At 34.0% G+C, this 26,626-nt stretch overlaps 3 protein-coding genes across 6 annotated transcripts; 2 read left to right on the top strand and 1 right to left on the bottom strand.

The window, feature by feature from the left end:
- The first annotated feature begins 1,978 nt into the window (after positions 1-1,978).
- Positions 1,979-6,876, top strand: LOC125210731 (protein REDUCED WALL ACETYLATION 3-like). 3 transcript variants are annotated; one of them, XM_048110314.1, is made up of 16 exons: positions 1,982-2,278; positions 3,188-3,279; positions 3,396-3,533; positions 3,643-3,699; positions 3,775-3,847; positions 4,102-4,260; positions 4,454-4,603; positions 4,679-4,934; positions 5,093-5,208; positions 5,292-5,378; positions 5,478-5,566; positions 5,709-5,771; positions 5,875-5,931; positions 6,074-6,170; positions 6,262-6,422; positions 6,603-6,876. In XM_048110314.1, exons 1-15 carry the CDS (start codon positions 2,243-2,245, stop codon positions 6,415-6,417), a joined length of 1,626 nt encoding a protein of 541 aa, XP_047966271.1. In that variant the 5' UTR covers positions 1,982-2,242; the 3' UTR covers positions 6,418-6,422; positions 6,603-6,876. The 3 variants fall into 3 exon arrangements, with proteins under 3 accessions (XP_047966270.1, XP_047966269.1, XP_047966271.1); XM_048110313.1 differs by having other exon boundaries at positions 1,979-2,278; positions 4,454-4,934; positions 6,613-6,876; XM_048110312.1 differs by having other exon boundaries at positions 1,979-2,278; positions 4,454-4,934.
- A 4,274-nt stretch (positions 6,877-11,150) lies between these two features.
- Positions 11,151-12,271, top strand: LOC125209501 (probable purine permease 10). The gene is made up of 2 exons (XM_048109101.1): positions 11,151-11,172; positions 11,250-12,271. Exons 1-2 carry the CDS (start codon positions 11,151-11,153, stop codon positions 12,269-12,271), a joined length of 1,044 nt encoding a protein of 347 aa, XP_047965058.1.
- A 2,578-nt stretch (positions 12,272-14,849) lies between these two features.
- LOC125214390 (transcription factor bHLH144-like) lies at positions 14,850-19,093 on the bottom strand. Of its 2 annotated transcripts, XM_048115392.1 has the most exons (5): positions 18,938-19,093; positions 18,103-18,242; positions 17,291-17,476; positions 15,723-16,706; positions 14,850-15,102 (listed from the first exon to the last, which is right to left on the bottom strand). In XM_048115392.1, the coding sequence occupies exon 4, from the start codon at positions 16,443-16,445 to the stop codon at positions 15,741-15,743; it is 705 nt and encodes a 234-aa protein (XP_047971349.1). In that variant the 5' UTR covers positions 16,446-16,706; positions 17,291-17,476; positions 18,103-18,242; positions 18,938-19,093; the 3' UTR covers positions 14,850-15,102; positions 15,723-15,740. The 2 variants fall into 2 exon arrangements, with proteins under 2 accessions (XP_047971349.1, XP_047971348.1); XM_048115391.1 differs by lacking the exon at positions 14,850-15,102 and having other exon boundaries at positions 15,434-16,706.
- Between the last annotated feature and the right edge of the window lie 7,533 nt (positions 19,094-26,626).

Here is a 26,626-nt window from a genome sequence, read left to right as displayed (position 1 = left end):
TCAAATGTTCTTCAATTTAAGAGCAAATTTTGATTAATATCTAATTCATATATATAAACAAAATAATAATAATAATAATAATTATTATGCTCAATAGTAATATAATTTTCATACTAATTAGTAGTATACACACGTAAACACTATATAAATAAATACTCCTACTAAGTATATCAATCCATAAGATACTACTATATTATATTACCTACGTTCTATTCTACTCGCACTTTTATGTTTCAGCTCGTCTCAAACTATTTGTATTATTTCAATTTTAAGTTGTTTCATTATTAAGTGTTATTCTATTACACTTAAAATACTAATTTAGTTACACAAATTACTCAATCCTAAATTTACAATCTAAAATGACAGTGCGAATTGCATGAGACGAATCAAGTATATACTCCCTCCGTCCTCCTCTAAGTTGAGCATTTATATTTTGGCACAAAATTTTATATAATGTTGTTTTCTAAATTAAGTGGAGATAATAAGTAAGAGAATGAGAAAAATGATATTTCTATTTTTGGAAATATGTCATTTAAAATGAGACATCCTAAAAAGGGAAATAGTCCATTTAGAGTGGGACGAAATGAGTATATTAAAACAATTGATAATACTAAACCCTACTAAAATCTAATTTATACAAATATTATAACATAATTTATGAAATATATACAAATATTATACTAACATAATTTATAAATTATTTCAATTTTAAACGGTACTATGTATGAAAGTGACTAAAAATAAATAAATTAGGCTAAATAAACTTATACCGCCAATCCCCACTCCAACCATTCCTCGGACCCATTCCCAGACACCAATTCCCATTACTCAAACTCCATTGAAGAATTTAATACTCCATTAATTTTATTAGTAAAGGGTTATTTTGTAAAGACACGTAAACAATAAATACACTTGTTAATTTATTATTTGTTTGTTATGTATATTGACAAAAATATCCTATTATGGTCAGCCAAATTATACCCTCATAATAAAGGTTGTTGCATCATTTACACATTGTCAACAAAATAATGAATCATTAAATGATGATTAACTTTAAAAGGAGAGTTATTACGAGCGCTATTAATCTGCTGTGACTAGAAATTATAATATCAAATTCCAATGCTGTTTTAACAATTTAATTGGATTCAAATTTGTTTTCGAAAAAAAATTATGAAGAAACCTAATTATGAAATAATTACACGGATGAATATATTAAAAGATATCAACTCATGCACGATTAACGCACGTTCACATTTTGAATGTATTATAGATTCGAATAATAATCAAGCTTAGTTAAAAATATTACATTAATGGGATATAAATATAATCAACTATGGTCAAATCTTAACAATTAGATCTAAAGGATCTTGTAGTTCAAGTGGCTCAAATTTATTTTGTATTAATTAATTTAAAATTAGTCTTATTTATATATATTAGTTTTAAATATTATCTGAATGAAATGAATTAGTGGAAAGTTGAGTCTTTTTACTATTTATAGTAATAATGAACTGAGACTCCTTTTCGTGGACGAATCGAAATAGAAAAATGTGACTCTTATTCACCGATGGAGGGAGTATATGACAGTTTCATAATTCTCGTCATGACATTATATATCTATATTCTGATTGTTGAAAATATTAAAAATTTAATTAAAATTATTAAATTTTATTATCAAAACATATACAATTAGGATCTCGTAGAATCTTTATAAAATTACTGTTAATTAGTTATATTTTTTGTGAAAATTATTTAAATTGAGATAGAAGTTCAAAGTTTAGAGAATTTGCTAGAACCTATTCATTATCTAAAACATTTTCAACCAAAAATAGTACTCCTATACTACTGTAGTAAAGAAATGATCATAGGTAATATCACGAAATACAGAATAGAAAAAATTGAAGAAAAAAAAAGAAAAAAAAAATGCATAATGAGAAAGCAACTACCCCAATAACGGTTGGTTGGATTGAGAGATGCATCTCCACCGAACAAGTCGCCATTATCAATTCTTCAAGCAAACCAAGACGTCAATTCCATTTCTACCCACTCACTCACTCCTGCTTTTGTTTTCCTCCTGCATTGCTTGCTTCAGATCTCTGCATTCAATCTCTCAATTTTCTAGGGCTCTGCATTTATCCTTTCATACACATTGCCTCACTCTCCACTGATTCAGCTCCGTGCATTCACTTGATCGATGAGATTGCTGTGATTTGGTGCCTTGTTTTTTGATTCACCGATTCCTCTAATGGCGGTGGATTCGGGCCCTGTGACTCCTGGACAGGTCCGATTTCGATATAATCACTTCATTTCTGCTTCGATTTCACTTGATTGGGAGTTCCTGAACGGAGTTGAACATTTACTTCATTTTGGATTTGGACATTGTGACAAGTTTTTCTGACTAAACTTGAGGATTTTCAGTGGACTAGCTTGTAACGGTGACATGGTTTTTTTTGTGTGTGAAGCTTTGATTTCTCCATTATGAGTGTAGTTGTTGAGTTAGTTATGTCCTGATCGCTTGGGTTTAATGACTCCTTTAACCTATGTCTAGGTTTTAGGAATTTTTTTTGTATAGAATTTGCTGCTTTAATGAAAATCTACTTTAAGTTCTCTACTTCGAGTTTTTGGAATCTGAAGCTACAGTTTGAGTTATTGGTTAGTTTCATGTGATGTATGTGAAAATGCAGTTTTCTACTAGAAAATATTGCTCTGTATATCTGTGATCGTGCTTGTATGGCCTTTTGTTTTCGTGTAAGCTTGTACATTCTTTCGGGACAATTCAACTCTTTTTTGGCTTCAATTGGAAATGGAAATTTTCAGATGTTCTATGACTTGATTCTTTGTGAGGATCTAATGAGATAGATAGAATGAGGAACAACATACTTTCATCTAGCATTCCACTAGTTTCGCTTTATCGTCAGATAATATAATTGTGTGGATCTCCATTATCTTGATTAGAAGATAGCTTTTGAATTAATCATTACAAATGACTACATGAAAAGGTAGCAATAATTCATGCAGGGGATTTCTCATCTTTGAATATAAAATTAAGTGATTTTTGCAATTCTGCCATGGATGTTCTAATCTGTAGGTTGTAGTGACTTTTTGTCTCTTCTTGCTTGTGTAGCAATATTTGAGGATTGTCACATCCTTAAACTATTTTCCTTAGAAATCTCTACTTATGATTTTCTAGGTGTCGTTTCTGCTTGGTGTAATTCCAGTTATTATCACATGGATATATTCTGAGTGGTTGGAGTATAGGAAATCATCCTCCCTTTCTAAAGTGTAAGCTCCTAAGAATTCTCCTGTCTTGTCACTTTGGACCAAACCATTCTTATCAATATCATATCTTCTTCTGTTATTCATCTCCTATGATGTATGACTTTCTTTTCTTCCAAAAGTCATTCAGATAATAACCTGACTGAACTGGAAAGTGAAGCTGTCAAAGAAGATGAACGAGCAGTTTTATTGGAAGGAGGTCTTGCTAAATCGGCGTCTACAAAATCATCCAGTCCATCTATAAAGACTAACATAATTAGGTTGGTTTATCTTGTGAGTACATTAATAAATATAATTAGCTCTGTTTTATTTGAAATTTTTCATAATTAAATTGATGGATTCGTCTTACCAGCTGTGTGTGATTTACAGGTTTTTAACCATGGACGATGCATTTTTACTTGAAAATCGACTACTTTTAAGGGCAATGTGAGTTTCGTATGATGTTTTAATGTTTTGTTATGTTGTGTTGTTTCAGTTATAACTGGAAAATAACTCGCGCAGGGCTGAGTTTGGGGGAATTTTGTTCTACTTCTACGTATGTGACCGGACTGATATATTTTCAGATTCCACCAAGGTGCCATTATCATTCTCTGTTATTCTTGTTGCTATTAATAAAAAAATCTGATTGCAGTTATGCCTATCCGATCAAAGTTTAAGTCCGAGAACACTTTTATAACAATAAAACAGTAAACCTAATAAATATCACATTTATACTCCTGATACAAGGTAAAGAAATGCTATAAGTGTATAATAATACCTATTTTCTGTATGCTGTGTTACAACGAGAATAGGTCTTAACTATATTTCACATTTTCTATTGTTGGACAGAACTACAACCGCGATCTGTTTATTTTTCTGTATATACTTCTCATCATAACTTCAGCAATGACTTCTCTCAAGAAGCACCACGATAAATCTGCATTTTCTGGAAAAGCAATTCTATACCTTAATCGCCATCAGACTGAGGAATGGAAAGGATGGATGCAGGCAAGTATTCGTTTTTGTATAATTTGATGTTAAACCCACGAGTAGGTTTGAAGAAATAAAAAATAGGCTTGGTGCTGCCCCACGACCTGTAGGTCTGGCTTTCCCTCAGTGTATATTGATGTTTCTAACACTTATCAGATGACCATCTCTTTCTGCTGGCAAAGTATCTGAAAATGTACTATGTTTTTTATAGGTGCTCTTTTTGATGTATCATTACTTTGCCGCAGCAGAGATATACAATGCAATTCGCATTTTTATTGCTGCATATGTTTGGATGACTGGCTTTGGAAACTTCTCCTATTATTATGTTCGCAAAGATTTCAGTGTTGCTCGATTTGCTCAGGTGATGTTACAATCTGTCATTGTTCTTTTTTGCTTTCCTAACAATTGGTCTAACTTGACTGGGTTCTTAATGCAGATGATGTGGAGGCTCAACTTTTTTGTGGCATTTTGTTGTATTGTTCTTAATAACGACTATATGCTGTACTACATCTGCCCAATGCATACCCTTTTCACTCTAATGGTGTACGGGGCTCTTGGCATTGGTCACAAGTATAATGATATAAGATCAGTCATGGCTTTGAAGTTCCTGGCGTGCTTTCTCATAGTTATCTTTGTATGGGAAGTTCCTGGTGTTTTTGAAGTTATATGGAGTCCTTTCACTTTCCTTTTAGGTTTGTGATCCATTTATTTTTCCTTGTTACTTTAACCAGTCTCATTCTGTCTTTTCCAGTGATATTCATATCTTCAGTTAGGCCAATTCAATTTCAGTTAGCTGTATATGTTATTTGTGCCAGAGAATTGATACCTTGATTGTTAATGCTACTGACAGGGTATAGTGATCCTGCAAAACCCGAACTTCCTCGACTTCATGAGTGGCATTTTAGGTCTGGTCTTGATCGTTATATTTGGATCATCGGAATGATTTATGCCTATTTTCACCCAAATGTAATGTTCTAGCTTTCAATTTTCGCTGATGTTTCTTAGCATGAATTAGGAACTAAGACCATTTTGTCATTGGCTCATTGCAGGTTGAAAAGTTGATGGAGAAATTGGAGGAATCTGAGCTCAAGAGGAGACGTACCATCAAGACATCCATTGTTTCTGTTACCTTAATCGTGAGTCACTTAATCTATTGATTTATAGTGTGTGATGGTTGATTATTCCTTCTTCAGTTTTAATTTTCATTGAACTTAACTGCAAACATTGAGTTGTAGGTTGGCTACCTTTGGTACGAATACATTTACAAGCTAGACAAAATTGCATACAACAAGTTGCATCCTTACACATCATGGATTCCCATAAGGTATGTCCTAACACATTGTCTCAATGGCAGTTTCTTTTAAATTTTGTTAAGAGGAGAATTCTTCACAAGCTACAGCATAGCTACTGTCTGGTAGAAGCGACCTTCAAAGATATATTCTCATTTGTTCTATCCCTTTTTACAGTGTCTACATTTGTTTGCGAAATTTCAGCCAGAACCTTCGGAACTTTTCCTTGACACTTTTTGCGTAAGTCGTATAATGATTTTCTTTAGATCTCAACACTCAACAGATATTGGCATTATGACGCTACTTTTGCTTGATTGTAAGTGCTGCTTTGCTTTCTTTCCAGGTGGCTCGGGAAAATTACTTTGGAGACCTATATTTCCCAGTTCCACATCTGGCTGAGGTATGTGCTTATTTCTGTGTTTTAACAACTTAAATTCTTACATATGGTGATACTTGAACGCTGACCTTCAAATGCACCTGTACATCTTAACAAGAAAATCCTGCTTGAATGCTTACGGGTTTTTCTTGATTTTGTATTACAGATCTAATACGCCCAATGGACAGCCTAAATGGTTGCTATCCTTCATTCCGGATTATCCAATGCTCAACTTCATGCTGACAACTGCCATTTATATCTTGGTTGGTTATGTGCTGAATCTATATGCTGAAAATTACGAATATTCCTTTCTCGTTGGAAAATTTTTAATCTGTAATTTAATTGCTGCTGCAGATATCTTGTCGGCTTTTTGAGCTCACCAATACACTCAAGTCAGCTTTTATACCCACAAGAGATGATAAGAAACTGCTGTACAACTTTTTTACAGCGGCTGCCATCTCTGTGTGTTTGTATTCCATTTCATTCATCCTGGTTCAGATTTCTCGTTAGTCTGAGTAAGTTCCTTATCTGAGTACTAATACATTAGTGTGAGCTACTGATTAGCAAAATCCACCTACTCCGTTTATATTCCTAGTTGAGATTGGAAACGCTCCACCCTAGTCATCGGAATGTCATGGTTTGGGCTGTTGAATACCATTTCCCTTTTTAACATCTTTTGCTGTCATATTAACTAGTTTGGTGCAGATTTCTACATAAACAAGCTAAGAAGGCGTAGTAGAAGGCTCGGCTCGGCTCGGCCCGACATGTAGAAAGGGAAAAGTAGGGAGGCGATGGTTCAGTACCAGCAATTTTGTGAGATATAGCTGCATTCCATTTCTGGGCTCTGATTGAAGAATGATGGGAATATCAGTGCTATTTACATGTTTAATGAGAAAAAAAAAACATGGAAACTGGAAAGTGTATATTGTTACACGCACATTTTATATTCATATTCTTTGATTTCTCTTATGCAAAAAAATGTTTATAGGGTTTCAATTGGTGATCTAGGTTCCTGTTAGGTTGACAACTTTCCTAAGAGAAATAGTTGAAGAGAAATAGTTAAAGTACAAAATATTTATATGAATACATACTTTTATCAAATAACAATGGATAGATAGTACTGGTATATTATATTGCATTACATTATTGTTATTAAATTAAAATATAGCCAGCTTCATTAGCTTGTACTTAAGAGACGGGTTTTCAATAAAGTTCTGGCCTTAATAAAGACTATATTAATAAGCATCACAAAATACTCTCTAATGTCAACTTTACCTTTAAATATACATTATGAATTTAGAGTTAAATTAGCCAATACTATTCATAATTACTACTTAAAGTCAATTATTGTACTCCTTCCGTACTAAAAAAGAAATGGATAAACCTGTAAATGACACAAGTTTTAATATATAATTGGTAAAGTAAGAGAGAGGTAAAAAATAAGAGATGAGAGGAAAAAGATAGTGGAAGATGTTAGTGGATTGTGGAATCAAATTAAAAAGAGTGAACTACACAATTGATCCTGAACTATGCCTTTCACACGCAAACGGACCCTAAACTTTAAAAATATCATGGGTTAGTTCCTGGATTAAAGTGTAATCACATTCATGGTACTTTTTCACAATTTATCAGACCAAAAATATCCCCAAGGCATGGAGGACATTTTTGGACTTTCATATCTAGGTACTGGATATGATATTTTCTCTATCTCTCTTTAGTATTGGATATCATATTTTCTTATACTTTAAGTGTCAGAAATGATATTTATCACTTCTTTTTTTTAATCACATTATGTCAAATCCTCTTATACCATGATAATATACCGAAAATATGGTATGTATCGACATTACTGATGTACCACAATATAGATCGGATTATTGGTATGTGCCGTATACACCGATTGAAATAATAGTATAATTTATTTCTAAGATTAAAACCATAAATATATCCATTTAAAATTTTTGAATATTTTGATTAGGGTGTGTTATATTGCTAACTCACCCTTAAATTACTAACTGTAACTAAATGATACGCATTGGATCATTAAATCAAGACACAAGATCATTAAGTCACGATAATGAATACAGTATACAAAAAATGTCAATTAAGGGCATTAATGTCAATTAACAAAAAGTTAGTTATAACTAACTTTTTAAAAATATTTTAAAACTTTAAATGCATATAACTATCTCGATTTACATTATTTTTTAACACAACATATATCAAATTAAAGATAATTTTATAAGGATTCCAACAAGATCCTACATGCATATGTTTCGATGTCAAAGTTTGATAATATTTTTCATGAATTTTCATCTAATTCGTGTATCAGATTATGTCAATACAACTTGCAAAATATGTCAATATAGTATATGAATAGTGTCAACATGAAACTATATTTACGTTTTCATGTATTTGTGTTGACATATTTAATACACTATATTGACAGAATGTTCCTCAATCCTAAATTTGGTAGTTATTCTTATATTTTCAATATTAAAAAATAAAAAACGAAATTACACATGGCAATTTATAGAATATTAGATCTCCAAGCTTCTATGGTCTTAGATTAATTGTAGTTAGCGATTAAGGGGTGAGTTAGCAATTGATCAAACCCCTATTTTGATTATATATTTGAAAAATATTAATAGAAAAAATAATCTCTGAAGATTCACATAATCACACATCCGTCGCAATCTCACATAATCTTATTCTCTTCTCATTTTGTTGTTCTACATCGTCAATCTTTGGCGACGTCCTCCGCTCTTCTCAACTCGCGAGTGGTTCCTATACTCTCAGCCCTACAGCGGTGCCCGTTAGTAGACTCAACACGGCTCCCGCCCATGGTCGCCAAAGTGATTAAATGAGTATTTTATTTTGATGTTATATTCATAGTAGATTCATGATTTATAAACTATACCTTCCGTACAGTATAGTGTACCAAAGTTCGGTATAATGATATAGTATACTAAAATTTGGTATACCTTACATTATAATGGTATGATATATTGAAGTTTGTTACAATATAGTATAACGGTACGATATACTACCTCTGTCCTATTAAAAATAAAACGTTTTTCTTTTTGGGTTGTCATCATCTCTACTTTTTTTCCAGCTCCCTTACTTTACTATCTCATCATTAAGTTACAAAACAACACTATATAAAATTTCGTGCCGAAAAACAAATGTATCATTTCTAATGGAACGAAAGGGAGTATGAAATTCAGTATACAGTACAATATAACAGAATGGTATAGTGTACCAAATATCGGTATACCAAAGTTTGGTACAACATACCAAAATATCAATATGATAACCGTAGTGAAATAATCCAATTCCGAAAGTTCGGTATACAGTAATTCGATATGCCGAAAGATTCGATGCAATAACTGTTAGAGTTTGTATACTAGAAATCACGTTTCGAGTGATTGAATACTGTAAAACTCTTATTTTATTTTCCAAGGAATAAAACAGATTATTTTTGTCATAATGTTGTTATATTTTAGATTTAATGGATGTTAATGCATGTTTAAATGTATAAGTTAACTTAACAAAGTCTAAGTCTTTGTTTTAGTAGACCGGTTGTGGGCGGCGTCCACTTTAAGGTAACACGGTTAGTCCTAAACAAAGAAAAAGAAGAATTTCACAACCTAGATGGAATTAGACTATCCATCATGAAAGGTTGCAATGTCAGTCCGCATATTTCTAAGCCTTACTGAAATAAGATGACATTGGTGCGATAAAGCACTGAACGAATCTATCTACTGAAAGGCGAGGTCTTTATAAATATTTGTTTCTTAATCAATGTAGGTTAGCATTGAGCATACGGTATTGATTATGCATTACTTTGACTTATCAAATGGTGCGGGTTTTTCGTAACCCAATAATCCCGATATATTGGGTAGTGGTGATTAATATCTAGCGGTGCTAGGATTGCTATTATATTGAATCATGCGCGAGGTGAGTCTCGTTTGATAATGTCCTCAAGAGGAGCGCGAAACAAGGTTTTATTATTCGGAACCTAGCTAGTTGGAGTTTGATTACTCTATGAATAATAAATAAGCGTTTCATGTTAAGTCCACTCTTGGAATTAAAAAGAAATTAATTAATTAAGTCCATAGCAGACATTAATTAATTAATAGACATTTTTATCTTAAGCGCGGGAAATGAAAGTTAAAACGGAAACCCGGATTACTTATAATTTCGGATTTGGATGGGGAGAGTTCAATATTACTTCTGTAGTGGCTGCTCGTAATATTCCAATTAAAGCTTATATTAAATTGTAAGTTCAATTTAATTAGTAAAAAGTAAATTGGATGAGCCCATATCCAAAACCTTCCATAGATCTCTGTCTGGGCCAAAAAGGAACTTAATATAAATAGGAGAATAAAGGAGACAGAAATCATAAGTTTTAATAGCTAAAATTTTCTTCCCCCTCTAGTAAGAGGAGTTCGAATTTCTCCAAATTGGAAAAAGATTTCTTCTGTCTTCTTTATTTAAGTCCTAGTATTCCGGTGAGATCAGCCCACACTGATATTGGAGTACAGTTCGGGAACCAGAGAGAAGATCCGTGGTCTAGTATTCAAAGCGTCACGTGGAGAAGTCGCTAGCCATCATCAATTCGTTGGAGAATTAATTAGGTATTATTTCTGCTCCGTAGAAAAGCATGTTTTATGCTTCAATGTTCTTAAAGCATGATTAATTCAAGTTATGAGCATGATACATGTGAGAATTACGCGAATAGCTTTTGTCTAAATAATCTGCTAAATAGATCTGATTATTACGTAATTTATTTGTGCGATTAATAATTATTAAATTATGATAATCCGACGCACGCTTCCGCTGCCAGTTCCTTCAATAACAATATAATATTTTCTAAAACTGAGATTTTCGGTACGGTTACGATATGAAACTTTTAGTACGGTATACCCTACAAACCCCTAATCTATGTTGGGTTTGGGGTGTTAGTCATAGGCCAACGTGGGCTACTTAATTTGGGTCAAATAATCTCAGATGTCTAAAACAAAAATTTGTACACCCGTTATATTTCGTAAAAATGATTAAATAGTTGTACCTTGAATGCTATATTTTTTCCACACTAAGATAATGACATTCTTACATCTATTTATTACATCAAAGACTAAAAGTCTGAATCTCATTTTGAACGATACAATTTCTCCAAATTCCGTGAGCACTCCTCATCTAGTCTGCTTGCATTTGATAATCTATTGAATTGCATCAACATGGGAGAAGCCGGTCAATCAGGTACATTTTATTTGCACAAAATACATATGAAAAAACATAATCAATGTTGATGCTTTCTTGAAATCTCGTTCTCACAGTTGACGAGCAAATCGAGACTCCTTATGATCCCTCGATCCATCAACGAAGAAACGTGCATTCGTGGGGCCGTTTGTTAGCTTACACACTACTAATTCTTGTAGGAGAATCAAGCTCAACTTTGCTAGGTGGACTATACTTCAATGGAGGTGGAAACAACATATTCTTGGTTGCACTTCTTGAATTTGTTGGCTTCCCTATTCTTATCCCATTCTACATCTATTTTTCATCTCGATCAACCTATTCGATCTACGAGGAATCATCCAACAAGACTACCATGACCATAATATTATACATGTTGCTAGGTTTGCTTGAAGCCAGTTGTAGCATTATGTATGCAATCGGACTCCAACAACTCCCGGTGTCCACATATTCACTCATCGGCACTACCCAACTTGGCTTCAACGCCCTCTTCGCCTTTTTCCTCAACTCAGAGAAACTTACCCCACCCACACTTAACGCGGTGGTCCTCCTCACCATCTCCTCCGCCCTGCTCATTTTCCAACCCAGTCATTACAAAAATGATTGGGTTGAAAAAGGCAGGGCAGAGAACTTTAAGGTGGGTTCTTTTTGCACCCTGGTGGGGTCTGCGCTTTATGCGCTGACCCTGTCACTGATAGAACTAGTCTCTGACAAAATTATAAAACAAGAAACATTTCCTTCAATTTTGCACATGAACATTTTTGAATCCCTAATCTCCACGTGTGCCATCGCGGTTCCTCTCTCGTCTAGTGGAGGGTGGCCGGCGGTAATGAGAGAGATGGAAAATTTCCAGCACGGGAGGGTGGCGTACATGGCAGTGGTCACCACATCCGCTGTTGCGTCACAACTTCAGGCGATAGGATCCGTCGGCCTAATTATAGAGGTTTCGTCATTGTTTTCGAATGTGATTGCAACGGTTGGGTTGCCGATTGTTCCGATTTTGGGAGCAATTTTCTTCCATGAAAGTTTGGATGGGATCAAGGTCATCTCCATCATCTTAGCTGTTTGGGGTTTCACATCTTATGTGTATCAGTACCGTTGAGCAGTGTGTAGGGACTTTCGTGTTTCAGATTGAATTGCAATTAATGTTATGTAATAGATATACAAAATGTAACGTAACTGAAGATACAACTATCAGACATATATGATGCACATAAAAGCAAACTTTAGTTTAGCACATGACACCGAACACACAATTTCCAAGTAAAATGTTAAGTACTTGTCAATCATGAAAATATAGCCTAGTTAATAAATTCAGGTGCATATCTTTGATCTTCTATAGCCTAGTGAATTAACTTATAAATTGATTAAGTGCCAAATGGTCAACTTAAATATTTACTAGTAGTACATCTTAGTTAAAATCATATTACATCTTAATACTTATATAAGTTCTTGAAATATTTTATGAAATCTATACTTTTACTAATATCTTTATATATATATAGTAAATGCTTCTAGTTTAAATCACACTTATATATATTAGTATAGTGGAGAGTGATCAATTGCTAACTCATCCCTTAGTTGCTAACTACAACTAATTTAAGATCATAAAATTTTAGAAATCTTGTGGTCTACAATTTGTCATGTGTAATTTCGTTTTTCATTTTTTAATATTAAAAAGATAATAACAACTATCAAATTTAGGGTTTAGAAATACAATGTCAATACAGTGTATGAAATACATCAACACGAAGACATAATAATGTCAACACAATTTCATATTTACATTTTACAAGCATAATATTGACATATTATGTAAGGTGTATTGACATAAATCTGTTCGTCAAAAATACGAAAATTCAAAAAAAAATTCAATTTTTTTTCAAATTTTGACGTCGGAACATATGCATGTAGTATATCGTTGGAATCCTTATAAAATTATCTTTAATTTGATATGTGTTATATGAATTTAAAGTTTTGGGATTTCTTTTAAAAGTTAGTTATAACTAACTTGACATTAATACCCCTATTGATTTTTATTGGAATTAATCCTATAGTCTTATTGACGTTTTTTGTTGATCGTATTGACATTTTGTGGTTAATGATCTAGGCCTTTAATTTGAATATCTAATGGCTATTATTGAGTTGTAGTTAGCAATTAAGCATTGAGTTAGCAATATAAAACTCCCCTTAGTACTATACTTTATTTATCTTAAAAAAAATTAATTTATATTGATGATCTGTATTTCATCTTATTTAATGCGTACTAAAATAAATACGAAGTATTTAAAATATTTATGAGATCTAAACGTTTACTAGCATGCTCCAAAAAATAATATTCTGTATTTAAAATATTTATGAGATCTAAACTTTTACTACCATACTCCAAAAAATAAGTTTACTACCATACTCCAAAAAAAAAAAAAAAGTTTACATTTTAGTTAAGAAACGTAAATCTGGCGCCTTACACCACTCGGCCAAACTGTCTAACGTTTCACATTTTAGTTAAGAAACCTATTAATAATCATTATTAACATATATAGTTTGTAGCTAATGCTTTGCATGTATAGCATGCTAAAAATGCTCAATCATTTTTGGTTGTAGCATTAATTCTCCTTTAACTGAACCGGTAATATTTTGACACGTATTAATGCACTCGAACATAGGCAATTTAGGTGGTGTTCGATTTTCTAGATAAAATAATACTAAGATATAATTTATGATTGAATTGTGAGATTTTTTTAGTCGAAGGGGATTAGCTATGACTAATTATCTCAAGTCTTATAAATCGAACACCCCTTTAAAGTAAAAGCAGCATAAATTATGGAAGTGGGCGAGTTTTAGCTCAATCATTACTACATTGCCATTGAAGGGATCATAAGTTCATAGCACATCTAATTTCGATGATCTAACAAAATTCAGAGCCACTATATTGCTACAAATACGAATGTTAATAACGTATTCAAAAGAATTAGGTGGAAGATTGTGAAATATTTGGAAATAATCCCTCAACTATTGATTGATTAATCTTAAGCACACTTTTGAGAATAGGGATGTGATCATACATCCTTTTAACTGCGAACTACAACTAATTTAATACCATAGGATTTAGAAATCTTATAGTCTATAATTTGAGTCATGTGTAATTTCGTTTTTCATATTTTAATGTTAAAAAGATAATAACAACTATCAAATTTAGGGTTTATGAACTCAATGTCAATATAGTGTATACAATATATCAACACGAAGATATGAAAATGTCAAAACAATTTCATATTGACATTGTGCAAACATTATATTGACATATTATGTACGCTATGGTGATATTACATGTTTCTTGAAAAATACAAAAATTCATGAAATTTTTTTCAAATTTTGATATCGAAACATATGTATGTAGGATCTCGTTAGAATCCTTATAAAATTATCTTTATTTTGATATATGTTATACGAAAAAATAATTTAAATTGAGATAGTTATATGCATTTAAGTTTTGAGATATTTTGTAAAAGTTAGTTATAACTAATTTGATGTTAATTGACGTTAATACTTTTATTGATATTTTTGTACATTGTATTGATACTCGGAGTTGAATAATCTTAACACTTAATTTGAAGAACTAAAGCCTATCATTGAGTTGGAGTAAGCAACTTAAGGTTGAGTTAGCAATATAAGACACCTTCTGAAAATATATCTAAATTTTGTTACCAAAATGTAAATCTTAAATATTGGGACAAGAGTATGTTGCGAGACTATGTTTTCATGGGGAGATTACCATAAACAGAATTAAATTGAACTAGAACAGAAACAACAAAACGTGAAGGAGAATCAACCGAGTTGAGTAGTCCTCTTTTCACAAAATGAGATACGTCTCGTGTAGTGCTCTCGAAGTGGCGTGTCACCTCCAAAGATAAAGCGGCTAAGTTTTGTTCACTGCAGCACCGCACAGATAGAACAAGCTCAGGCGAACTAGGTAAGGTGAGGGACTGAGGCCAAAACTTCAACAAAAAACTATGCAAAGAGGGAGAGAGTGCTTATGATGCAGAGAGTGCTTTGTGGATTGTGTTGGTGGAGAATACTTGGAGTGGCTACTCTATTTATTGGGGCTTGGACCAAGCTCCAAGCCCAAAGAATAACCCAAAGACTAATTATCAATATCCAAGTCCAATCTAAGTCAAAGGCACAAGGGTTGATTTTGAAGTTTTTCTTAAAAAAAATTGAATCAGCTACTGTGAAACAATAGGAATACAATATATCACGGGTATAAAGAAGCATTGCTACATAATCGTATAAACAAGCTGCAAGTTCAAGATTACAAAGTTACTCTTTTTAAGAACACTGCTACAGAAATAACATACTAAACTGAAAATTTAGCATATTTCCATCAAAAGCTACAACTAGATAATCATCAACACTATTCCACAATAATTATTAAACAACAGATATGGCAAATCTTTGCTGGCCAAGAATATGAAATCTTGGCTACAAATTTATAGGCAAATATGCTGCTTAGCATTAAGACATTAAACCAAGAAATGATCTTGTCAGCTGACCTGGCAATCGATCGAGCTCTACTCATTCGAGCTTCCAACTCCGAGCTTCTTCACCTCCACGCGGAGGGACTTCAGATAACGGACAGCTTCATCAAGCACAGCAACAGAGCTCATCCTGTTAGCACCGGGAACGATCCCTCTCAACGCCTTCACCATTTTCCTCACTTTCTGGCGTTTCTTGTCGTTGCCACGGTTCTCATTCGACTTCTTGAACAGGGGCCGGCTCCTCTTGGACACGGACTCGTAGTTCGAGCACGAATCCGGGGAGCTGCACTCGTAGACGCCGTTTGTTCGCCCTGTGCTCACTTCATCATCGGATTCTTCTACATATTCCGTACCTAGAAGAGCATCAATGTCATCCGAATCTTCTTTCGGTTGAGATGTCGTAGCTTCTCCTTCGTCATTCGAAGCCTTTAGACCGACGGTCTCTTGGAAGAGAGCCGTATGGACACCAAAACCGGGATAGAACATTTTGGAGCTTATCTCCGGGTGGAGCATTATCTGGCTTCGGTTCTTGGTTTGGTCGAAGATTATGAAGTTTCTTGGGCAGGCATCGGTGGGTTGTATATCAATGTTGCCAAAAGGCATACGGGGTTTGATATTGTCGGGGGCGACGAGCCCATCAAAGAGAGAAGCCATATGAGCATTTTGCGTGCAATAGCCCACTTGATCACCAAGAGGGGGCATCGGCTTTTCAGGGAAGTTTGGCAGGTTGCTATGCATGAAAGCTTGTCTAGAAAGTTTTTCAGGAAACAAATACGAAGTGGCTTGTAATGATAACGATTCAGTTTTGGACAGAATTTGGGGAAAAGAAATAAATTCTTGAGGAAAGGCTAAAGGTTGAACTAAGTTGTATCCATCAAGGCTAAATGGGGCAGACTTTTATCAGTTCTAAATTGATTTCACCCAACCAAATGATAACAAATGTCAATTCTGATGCCCAGACTACGTAACAGGCTTAAGCAACTGACGGAAATATTCAGCCTGCAAGCAATAGATATGCAAGAAAATAGTTTAGAATCCAATTCAGCAACAAATTCAAACATGCAGGTCAATCGATTCGTCGTGTATCATCATCAAGCAAAAGCAAGAACCGAGTGCACTACAAAATGCACACGCATGGTTAAAATAGTACTATTACTTAAACACGATCCTGTCACATTAAAGATAAACAATAAACTAAAGAACGACTTGAAAAGAATTGAATTTTAAGCCCTATTAAATTAAATGATCTAGAGATCTTGACATCGAAGGCCTTTTAAGAAATGTTTAATGATTCAATGCAAGACATGCACTTATAAGACATTCACACTGTACCAAATTAATTAAAATGATACAGTATGATTAATTCTATCCAAAACACCCTAGATCTCAAGTATAATGACTTTACAAGAAATGCTAACACAAAGTACCAAGCATTTGTCCTGAAAGAAGACACCCCCCTTAATAGGAAAAACAATCTATACCATCAATTGTAAGTTGTAATGTTTAAGTGACTCGATTGTAGAATAAGTAATTGAAAAGGGAAAATTACACAACTTCATGGAAAATACAAAGAAAGCACTAACCTGTCTAACTTGCATCAATTGGTAAAAAGCAATGCTTCCAATACTCATATTAATCTGTGCCAGTTGTTTTGCTTTCTGATTTTTCTTTCGAGAGACAGCAATGCGCATTCTTCTCACTTCACCCACCACGACAAAATATAGCTAGTAGACAAGTCGACCAAAATAAGGCAGCTCAAAAAAACTTGTCTGCAAGAAACAAACTCAACAGGTTATTCGAAATATATCAGATTACTCAAAAGTTGAAGCAAACTAAATAAGAAATTAGTCTGCGACAACTCAAATAGGTGCAGAAAGGAAATTTAGGGTTCATAAACCCCCCATTAGGGATTACAATTCCCAATCACAATCAAGTTGAACTTTTATTATTTCAAAGGCACATAAAAATTACTCCCTCAGTCCCAAGATATTAGACTCATTTCTTGTGGCACAAGAATTTAGGAGGTGTTGTTTAGTTGTGTAAGTGGAATTGATAATAAAGTAGATTTTTACCATAAATAGAAATGGCTCAAGTATGTTGGGACACCCCAAAGTGGTATACGAGTCTAATATCTTGGGACGGAGGGAGTAAAACACAACGAATCTGTATAAATTTCATGCTTCAACATGGGTATGTAAACTACTATTTGGAGACCCTAAAACCATACACATTGTTCCAAAAACAAGCAAGCAATAGGTTTGAAGATGCCATACAAGACCGCAATGAAGTACTAACATTTATGCATCATACACATATCTATCAATGTAAATCAAGCATTGAAGTTTGCACAAATACAAAAATGCTAATATGGAAAGGGCATATGCTGAGAACTCACCAAATGGAATTGATTTATAGGATAACGAGAAAGAATACAACCAATCGCAGACGCTTCCCAAAATAATTCGGAGATACCCACGGCATGTTGATCTACTTCTTAAGCTCAATAAATTTAATATGTATGACACCTACCCCTTTCTGTAGCACAAACAAACATAATCAAAGACAAATCAATACCAGTTGTGAATAATTGATGTATACATATAAACAGCATAACAGTATTATATCACGAAATCAAGTATTTAATCAAAATAATTCAAGAAAGCTAAAACAGTTGCAACCAAATCAACTCTTTAACTATGAGGAAACACTGTATTATATCAGAGAAGGAGAGAAATTCATCAAACACTTAGGATCTCAGGCTTCACAGCACATTAAAGTGAAAAAAACAAGAAACTATAAAAAGTAACTATCAGAAATGCAAAATCACATCCATAAAGAAAAAATTAATTCTTCACTATGTTTTAATACAGCTCAAAAATAAAAATAAAATTCTAAAACTGCAAAACCTAATTTCTTCAATAAAGGGCATAAATCTGATATCAAAGATGCAACATTTCCAGAACAATTAGAAACACATAAAAACCCCAGATCGCTTTCACAAATCACAATCTCAGAAAGCCCCAAAATGATCAGAGACGGATCATGAACAAACAAAAACTCAAATCACAAAAGTTTATAGAAAAAAAAAAAAAATCGAAGTTCCACTAATCAAATCATCCACACCAAGGCAACAATCAACTAATCAACAGAATCAACACAGTTCAAAACGAAATCAGAAAATTTGAGCAGAAACAACACGAGCTGAGCTTAAGCTGAGCGGCGAAGATTACCAAGAAGAAAATGAAATAAAAAAACCCACAGCAGAATCGGTTGTTCAGAGGGAATAATGAAAGAGGTGATATTTTTGGTGAGTGGGAGAGAGAGGTTGAAAAAAGTGGTGGTCCTAGTGGAGGATTGGCGTGTGAAGATTATTAAATGCAGTAAAAGCATGGAGAGGAGAGAGAATGAATGCAACGGAGGTCCGTTGGATGATGCGGTGGTGGCCGTCGGATTGGGCGAGCACGCGTGATGAGAAAAAGGTAGGCGTCCACGAGGTGTTTGACAAAATGCGTATCTAATACTGGAATTCGTAAAAATATTTAATTCAAACCTTTTGACATTTTTTATTTCTTAAGTACATTTATTTACTCTGCGTTCTAGAAAGATATTCCATCCGTCCCAAGATATTAGATTCGTGTAACAATATCTCTTAAATTTCTATGTCTAAAAAAAGTGAGTCTAATATCTTGGGATGGAAAGAGTACTTTTTTTTAGCTAGAAATTAAAGAATTGATAAATAAGTTTGTATGAAATCCCCTTTCTAAGTTGTTTGAAAAATATTTTTTATACCAATAATTAGTTGAAATTTACTCTCTCCGTCCCGCTTTAGCAGTCCCATTGACTTTTCTGCTATCTTTTTGTAAAAATGATAAAAAATAGTTAAAGGGGAGAAATGGTAGATTAAGAGAGAGAATAATATAGAGAAGAGTCTTATCTACATACATTATTGGTTCTCTTACTTTACCATTTCTTCACTTTAACTATTTTTTATCATTTTTACAAAAAGATGGTAGAAAAGTCAATGGGACTGCTAAAGCGGGACGGAGGGAGTATTTCAGTACAATAAATAATATTCTTTTACTATACCCATTCTTGTTAAAAATATGTTATTTAATTAAACAATGTTGTGTTGGATTAATTAATCTATGTTGGAAAATTTAAACACAAGTAGTGAATAATTTTACGTAATTAAATTATTTATAATTAAACAAGGGTTCAATATTACTTTACGCAGTGATCATAATCAATATCAATCAATACCACTGTCAAATCATCGTCGAATCTTTCGGTACACATTTGAGTTCGGGGTGGTAAAATGAGTAGCGGATAATGGGTAATTCTCATCTCGACCCGCTACCTGTCGGTCTTAGGTTTCTGTTACCCGACGATAACGGGATATGATAGTGTGTTTTAGAGTTTTGCAGGTAACGGGTATACCAATTATTCCAGATAACATCCGATATTATTAATAATAGACATATACTACCTCTATCCCATAAAAATATGGGTAATTGGTAAAGTAATATAGAGGAGGAGAATGATAGTTAAAGTAGTGTTAGTTGGTAGTAGGACCTACATTATTAAATTGATACTCCAAAAATAGAATGCACATATTTTTGTGGGGCGAACGAAAATGGAAAGTGCATATATTTTTATGGGACGGATGTAGTACTATTTTTTAATACTATAGAATCTAAGAGTTCTTTTGTAAATTTTTATATTCCAACGAACATACAATTGAAAACACACCGGAACTAGTCATAGAATGTCCCCTAACTTTTATTCTCAATCTATTCAAAGTTAACCATCGATATTAATATAGTAAATTAGGGAACATTGTCGATTATTAGAGTTTTTAAATTTTCTATCAGGGTTTTAGGTCGGGTACGGGATACCCAACACGGGTATCGGGTAATCCTGATTTGTCGTGGGACTGATATTGGGACAAAAAATTTGACTAAAATCAAACCGGGTATCCGACTTGTTGAATGCGGGTATCCGCAGGTAACCCGTTTTGCCAATGGTATTTGTTGTAAAAGGAAAATATAAAATAATTTAATAATACTCTCTCGTTTCATTAAAATAGACTATGTTTGCTATTTTTATCCCTCCACTAATAAGGAGAATTATTTTTTTAACTAATAAAGCTTTAAACAATTTTTCTTTTTTATTTTCTCATACTTTATAAATCATACATTTAAACTCGTAGTATCTCAAAATATGTTTTTGACATTGGTGGAATATAATAAATAAATAAATAAAAAGAAAAAGAGAAGCATGCTTTGATATGAAGTGTGAATGATTTGGCGACTGGAGCAATGTGGAAAATTGAAAGCCAATGAGGCAATGAACCACGCGAATCCAACATTCTTCAATTTCATTATTTAGAGGTTGCTGACAAAGTCAATCACCAATCAAAATCCTCTCTGCCATTCCAGTTAAAGATAATCTTATATTTTATACTTTTTTTTTTTATTATTTATAGTCTTATTTTGATTCAGTATAAATTTTAAGAAATTATTTAATTTTATAAAAATTTAAAAAAATAAATTAAAGAAAATGAATTTCAATTTTATAAATTTTATAATAAAATATGAATGTAATAAGTTAAAATAAACAATTCCTCTTATTTAAAGTGATTAAAAAATAAAATTTAAAATTACTAATATCCAAAATTTATAAAAATGAGATATTATTTTATAGACGAAGAGGATAAATGTTAGGTCATATTGACTTGGTCAATTTTTCCTTTTTGCTTGTGGCAAGAATATGGATGGTAGCTCATAACTCAATTAATAAATTATACTGTAATGATTGCAATCAAGAATTTAGAGGTGAAATTAATAATCACGATATTCAATCAATATCAATATTAATCTGCCCATTATGTACGACAAATTCAACCAATCAAACGATCATTCTAATAAATTCGTTTCATATTTGCCGTCATAAAGTTAGACTAATTAAAACTTGGGCCATAGCATTTTTAAATAAAGGATTTTTAATTATAATTAAAAAAAATTAATCCACAATTATAAGAAAATAACGGTAAATATCAATCTAAACTTCTACAAACAAGATGACTGAATCAATTAAAATAAAATATTAGCACGAGATAGTTTAACATATTTCTTATTTTATTATATATTCGAGACATCACTTTCTAGTAACGACCATTTATGTTCTTATCCGGTTGGAAAAAAGAAAATGATATATTAGTCCCATTATCCACAAAGTTTAGACCATTTCATATAAAATGTGTCAAAAATCATAGTACTATCTAATAAACGCATAGTAGTAAAATAATAAGAAAATTATTATTGAAACATGAATTGTATTCACATATGAACATGTCTCAAACCATCTTTTTGTGGTCATATATCATGTGTAAAACTACCTCACCACAAAATAGGTCAAAATAAACATTCAAACTCACTTCAGATGATAAATAAATTTAAATTTGAATTTATTGGTCACCCAACCAAATAGCAACAGGTTAATTTTGTGCTAATCTAATTTTCTTTTGTTAGATCAAAAGTTTTCTTCGTCATACTCAAGAGCATCCACAATGGGGCGGACGATGCGACGGACGATGCATCGTCCGTCGCATCGTCCGCCACTTTGGCATCGCGGACGATGCGATGGACAATGCTCACGCGTTTTCTTTTTTTTTTTTCCAAAATTTTTTCTTATTTAAACACCACAATTCTCTGCCATTTCACACACTCCAATTTCACATCTCTTCAATTTCTCTTCAATTATTCTCTCTCATCTTCTCAAAAATGAATCCCGACGACTACGATTTGAGTACATCGGATGGCTGCAGACGGGCCTTGACTCGAGCCTTGTTCGATGCCGTTAATGAAGTCGCGGTGGAATGCTTGGCACAAATGCAGCGGGAGCAGGCAGCGGCGGCGGTGGCGCGGGTCCCTCGGCCGATACGACGTCGGACGTATGCCCCGCGCGAGCACGACGTAGCTCACGAACGTCTGTTCGTAGATTATTTTGCCGAGAATCCACTGTGGGGCCCGAATGTTTTTCACCGCCGTTTTAGAATGAGCCGAGATCTTTTTCTCCGCATTGTGCACACGTTGGAGGGACGTGATGTATACTTCCAGTATCGGGAAGACGACATCGGCAGACCCGGACTTACGCCGTTGCAGAAGTGCACGGTTGCGATCCGGCAGTTGGCCTACGGCACCACAGCGATATGTTCGACGAGTACCTTCACGTCGGGGATACAACTAGCCGGGAATGTCTCAAGAAATTTTGTAAGATAGTTGTGGAGGCTTTTGGCGACACATATTTGCGACGCCCGACTGCTGATGATTGCCAGAGGCTGGTGAGGATGCACGAGACGGTGCACGGCTTCCTGGGATGCTAGGGAGCATCGACTGTATGCACTGGCAGTGGAAGAACTGTCCGACAATGCGTGGAGAGGCCAATTTACCAGCGGCTAGAAGGGCAGCCACCCTACGATGATCCTGGAAGCCGTCGCTGACCACCGCCTCTGGATCTGGCATGCCTACTTCGGTGTAGCCGGGTCGAACAACGACATCAACGTCCTCAACTCGTCCACCCTCTTCGCGAATCAGTTCAGGGGTCGCGGACCGGCCATCGAGTTCACTGCCAACGGCCGCAGACATCATATGGGGTACTACTTGACCTAGAGGTGCCCACGGTTCAGGAATCGGCGGTTACGGTTCGGAACCGCCGGTTCCGGTTTTGGAAATTATTGAACCGGAACCGAACCGTGAGGGTGTTTCGCGGTTACGATTCCGGTTCCAAAACCGCCGGTTTTCGTTTCGATTCGGAACCGGCAGTTTTCCGACGGTTTTTCACGGTTCCGAACAGCAGATTTTTTGCGGTTCTGGCTTGGTTTCATGGTTTTCCGGCGGTTTTTCGCGGTTCCGGTTTGGAACCGCACGGAACCGGCGGTTCCGGCACGGTTTCGGTTTGAAATTTTTTGAACTTGAACCGAACCACGATTCAAAAATCGATAGTTTCGGTTTGGGTAAATTCTCACAGCTTTTAGGTTCAGAACCGTAACCGACGGTTACGGTTTCGGTTTTAACCGCCGGTTCGGTAAACCTTGGGCAGGTCTAACTTGGCCGATGACATATACTCAAGGTGGCATGTTTTTTTGAAGACGATCAGTTGCCCAATTGGTGAGGGGAGAGTCTTGTTTGCGGCAAAGCAGGAGTCCGCGCGGAAGGATGTGGAGCGGGCTTTTGGGGTGCTCCAATTGCGGTGGGCAATCGTGAAAGGTCCGGCGCGTTTTTGGTACAAGGAAGTCATCGCCGACGTCATGTATGCGTGCATCATTATGCATAACATGATAGTCGAACAAGAAGTTGGACATGTCACCGATTGGGTGGATGATGAAGCTAGACCTAGCTCCAGCACGGCGACCCCGCCTGTCACTCGAGGATTACCGATGGGCTTCGGTGAGGTTCTACAGCGACAGGGCTCAATGCGTAGCCAACAAGACCATACTCAGCTCATGATCGACATGATTGAAGAAGTTTGGAACCGCAACCGCCGTTGAGAATTTGTAGTTTTTTCACATTCGTAGTGTAATGTTTTAATTTTAATGAAATGAATTTTTTTTTTCCAAATTTTGAAGTATTTAAATATTCAAATAATAGATAAAATGCTTAGGGCGTGGCTTAGGGCGGGCTATAGTCCGCCCCATTGCAGGTGGAAGTGGCGGAGAATAAAATGCTGACATGGCGGTGCATAGGGCGTCGCTTAGGGCGTCCCACTGTGGATGCCCTAATTACTAATCGCGTAATAAGGATCAATCCCCGAACCATTTAATTAAGAATAAACGACCCGTGTCACTCAACCACATCCTTGAAAATTGGAATCGTGCTAATCTAATTAGTGAACCTAAATAGGCGTAAAAAGTTCTCTGTTTCCAATTAAAAATGAAATATTTTTCTTTTTAGGTTGTTTTATAAAAAATAAAACGTTTCCTTAACTACCATCTCTATCTTTTCATATTATTTACTTTAATCTTTATTTATTAACTCACAAAATAATACTATATAAAATTTTATATTAAAAACTGTTTTATATTTATTGAGACGAGAGTATTAAAAATAGGGAAATTAATTGAAGTGAAATAAGTTTAGGCGCATGCTAAACGCACGCGTGTGTGGTGACAGCGCCAACCCAATGTGCTATGGCCGTCTCCTCCTTCAAGAATCATTTTTATTTTTATAACTTTTCCTTTCTTGTTTTTATTCCATCACGTGTGACAAGATTAAAAATTAATTTTCACTTTTTGCAGGAATAATTACTTCATCCCAACTTTAATCTGGTTATTGCTTTTAGTTCAATACTGTTGTAAATTCTCACAACATCAAATTGACATAGATATGTAATATTGGCATGAGAGAGTGATATATGATCTAGTACATCATAGTATCTTCTTTATTTGGGTTAAAAAAATAAATGCATGAGTATATTTCAAGAAACTATCTTTTCAATCTTTATATATGGTTAAAAAATAATTTTATATTGTTTCAACATTTCGGAAGATGGATAGAGTAAGCCATTAGAATTTTTTTCGTTGTGTTGTGACTTGTACAAACTATACAGGTAAAAGAAGTCTTAAACCCAAAAGCCTAAATTTAGAAAGCCCAATCCATCAAAACTAACAATTAATGAAAGATAAATGAAAAGGATAAAATTGGACAGTTAATAGGGTACATAGGGAGTATATAAGGGCTGATTATTTAGTATTTTTTGCATTTTAAAAATAAATATTTTTTATTGACATTAATAAAGTAATTATAATTATCACATGAGCTGGGAAGAGAGTATTTATTTAAGTATTTTTGCATTTTAAAAACAAATATATTTTTTGTTGGCATTAATAAAGAAGTAATTACAATTATCACATGTGACGAGACAGAATGAGTACTATTTGTGGTAAAAAAATGAAAGTTGACAATTAATGAAAGACAAATGAAAAGGACAAAATTGGACAGTTAATAGGGGACGGAGGGAGTATATAAGGGCTGATTATTTAATATCTTTTGCATTTTAAAAATAAATATTTTTTATTGGCATTAATAAAGTAATTATAATTATCACATGAGCTGGGAAGGGAGTATTTATTTAAGTATTTTTGCATTTTAAAAACAAATATATTTTTTATTAGCATTAATAAAGTAATTATAATAAAAAATAATTTTATATATTATTATGAGGAATAAAGGCCAAAACTGGTCCTGGACATATGCTCATTTTATGATTTTGGTCATATGCTTTATCATTTGAATTTTTGCATCTTGAATATTTCAACTCGGATCATAATTGATCCTACACTAACAATTCCATCAATTTTTAAACGGTTTTAACCCAATTTTGACCGATTTTTAAACGTTTTAACCTGAATGGGACTATTAAAATCATCAAAATCGGTCAACATTGGGTTAAAACCGTTTAAAAATTGACGGAATTGTTAGTGTAGGATCAATTGTGATCCGAGTTGAAATATTCAGAATGCAAAAATTCAAAAGGTAAAGTATATGACCAAAATCATAAAATGAGCATATGCTCTGGATCAGTTTTGACCTTTACTCTATTACGAGTGAGCAAATAAAAGTAATATTTCTAGATACTTATACTATAACCAAGCGGTTGGATGAAGACAAGACAACTATTGGAGATGATTTAAATATTCTTATAGCAAACATAATAATCATTTACTGCAAGTGAAGAATGTTAATAAGTATATGTAGATTGCAATTTATCTGAAAATTAATAAAAGAAGATGCAAGGATTCCCCAAAGCAAGGAGAAACTCCTTAAAAGAATGAACACTCCAACTCATATTTGCTCAAGAAAACACATCTAAAGTTGGCAAAAATACGTTAATTTGTAACACAAAATTATATTGTAAGCAAA

This window comes from Salvia hispanica, chromosome 3 (assembly GCF_023119035.1).
Source record: "Salvia hispanica cultivar TCC Black 2014 chromosome 3, UniMelb_Shisp_WGS_1.0, whole genome shotgun sequence".
NCBI lineage: Eukaryota > Viridiplantae > Streptophyta > Magnoliopsida > Lamiales > Lamiaceae > Salvia > Salvia hispanica.
Note: the sequence above shows the minus strand (reverse complement) of the source record. Positions and strands in the feature narration are given on the sequence as shown.

Coding starts and splice junctions, on each gene's coding strand:
- LOC125210731 (XM_048110313.1), top strand. CDS start 2,243: ATGGCGGTGGATTCGGGCCCTGTGACTCCTGGACAG. Junction 4,935..5,092: donor TCCTTTCACTTTCCTTTTAG/GTTTGTGATCCA, acceptor TGCTACTGACAG/GGTATAGTGATCCTGCAAAA. Junction 5,379..5,477: donor TTGTTTCTGTTACCTTAATC/GTGAGTCACTTA, acceptor ATTGAGTTGTAG/GTTGGCTACCTTTGGTACGA.
- LOC125209501 (XM_048109101.1), top strand. CDS start 11,151: ATGGGAGAAGCCGGTCAATCAG. Junction 11,173..11,249: donor GGGAGAAGCCGGTCAATCAG/GTACATTTTATT, acceptor TCGTTCTCACAG/TTGACGAGCAAATCGAGACT.
- LOC125214390 (XM_048115392.1), bottom strand. CDS start 16,445: ATGCATAGCAACCTGCCAAACTTCCCTGAAAAGCCGATGCCCCCTCTT.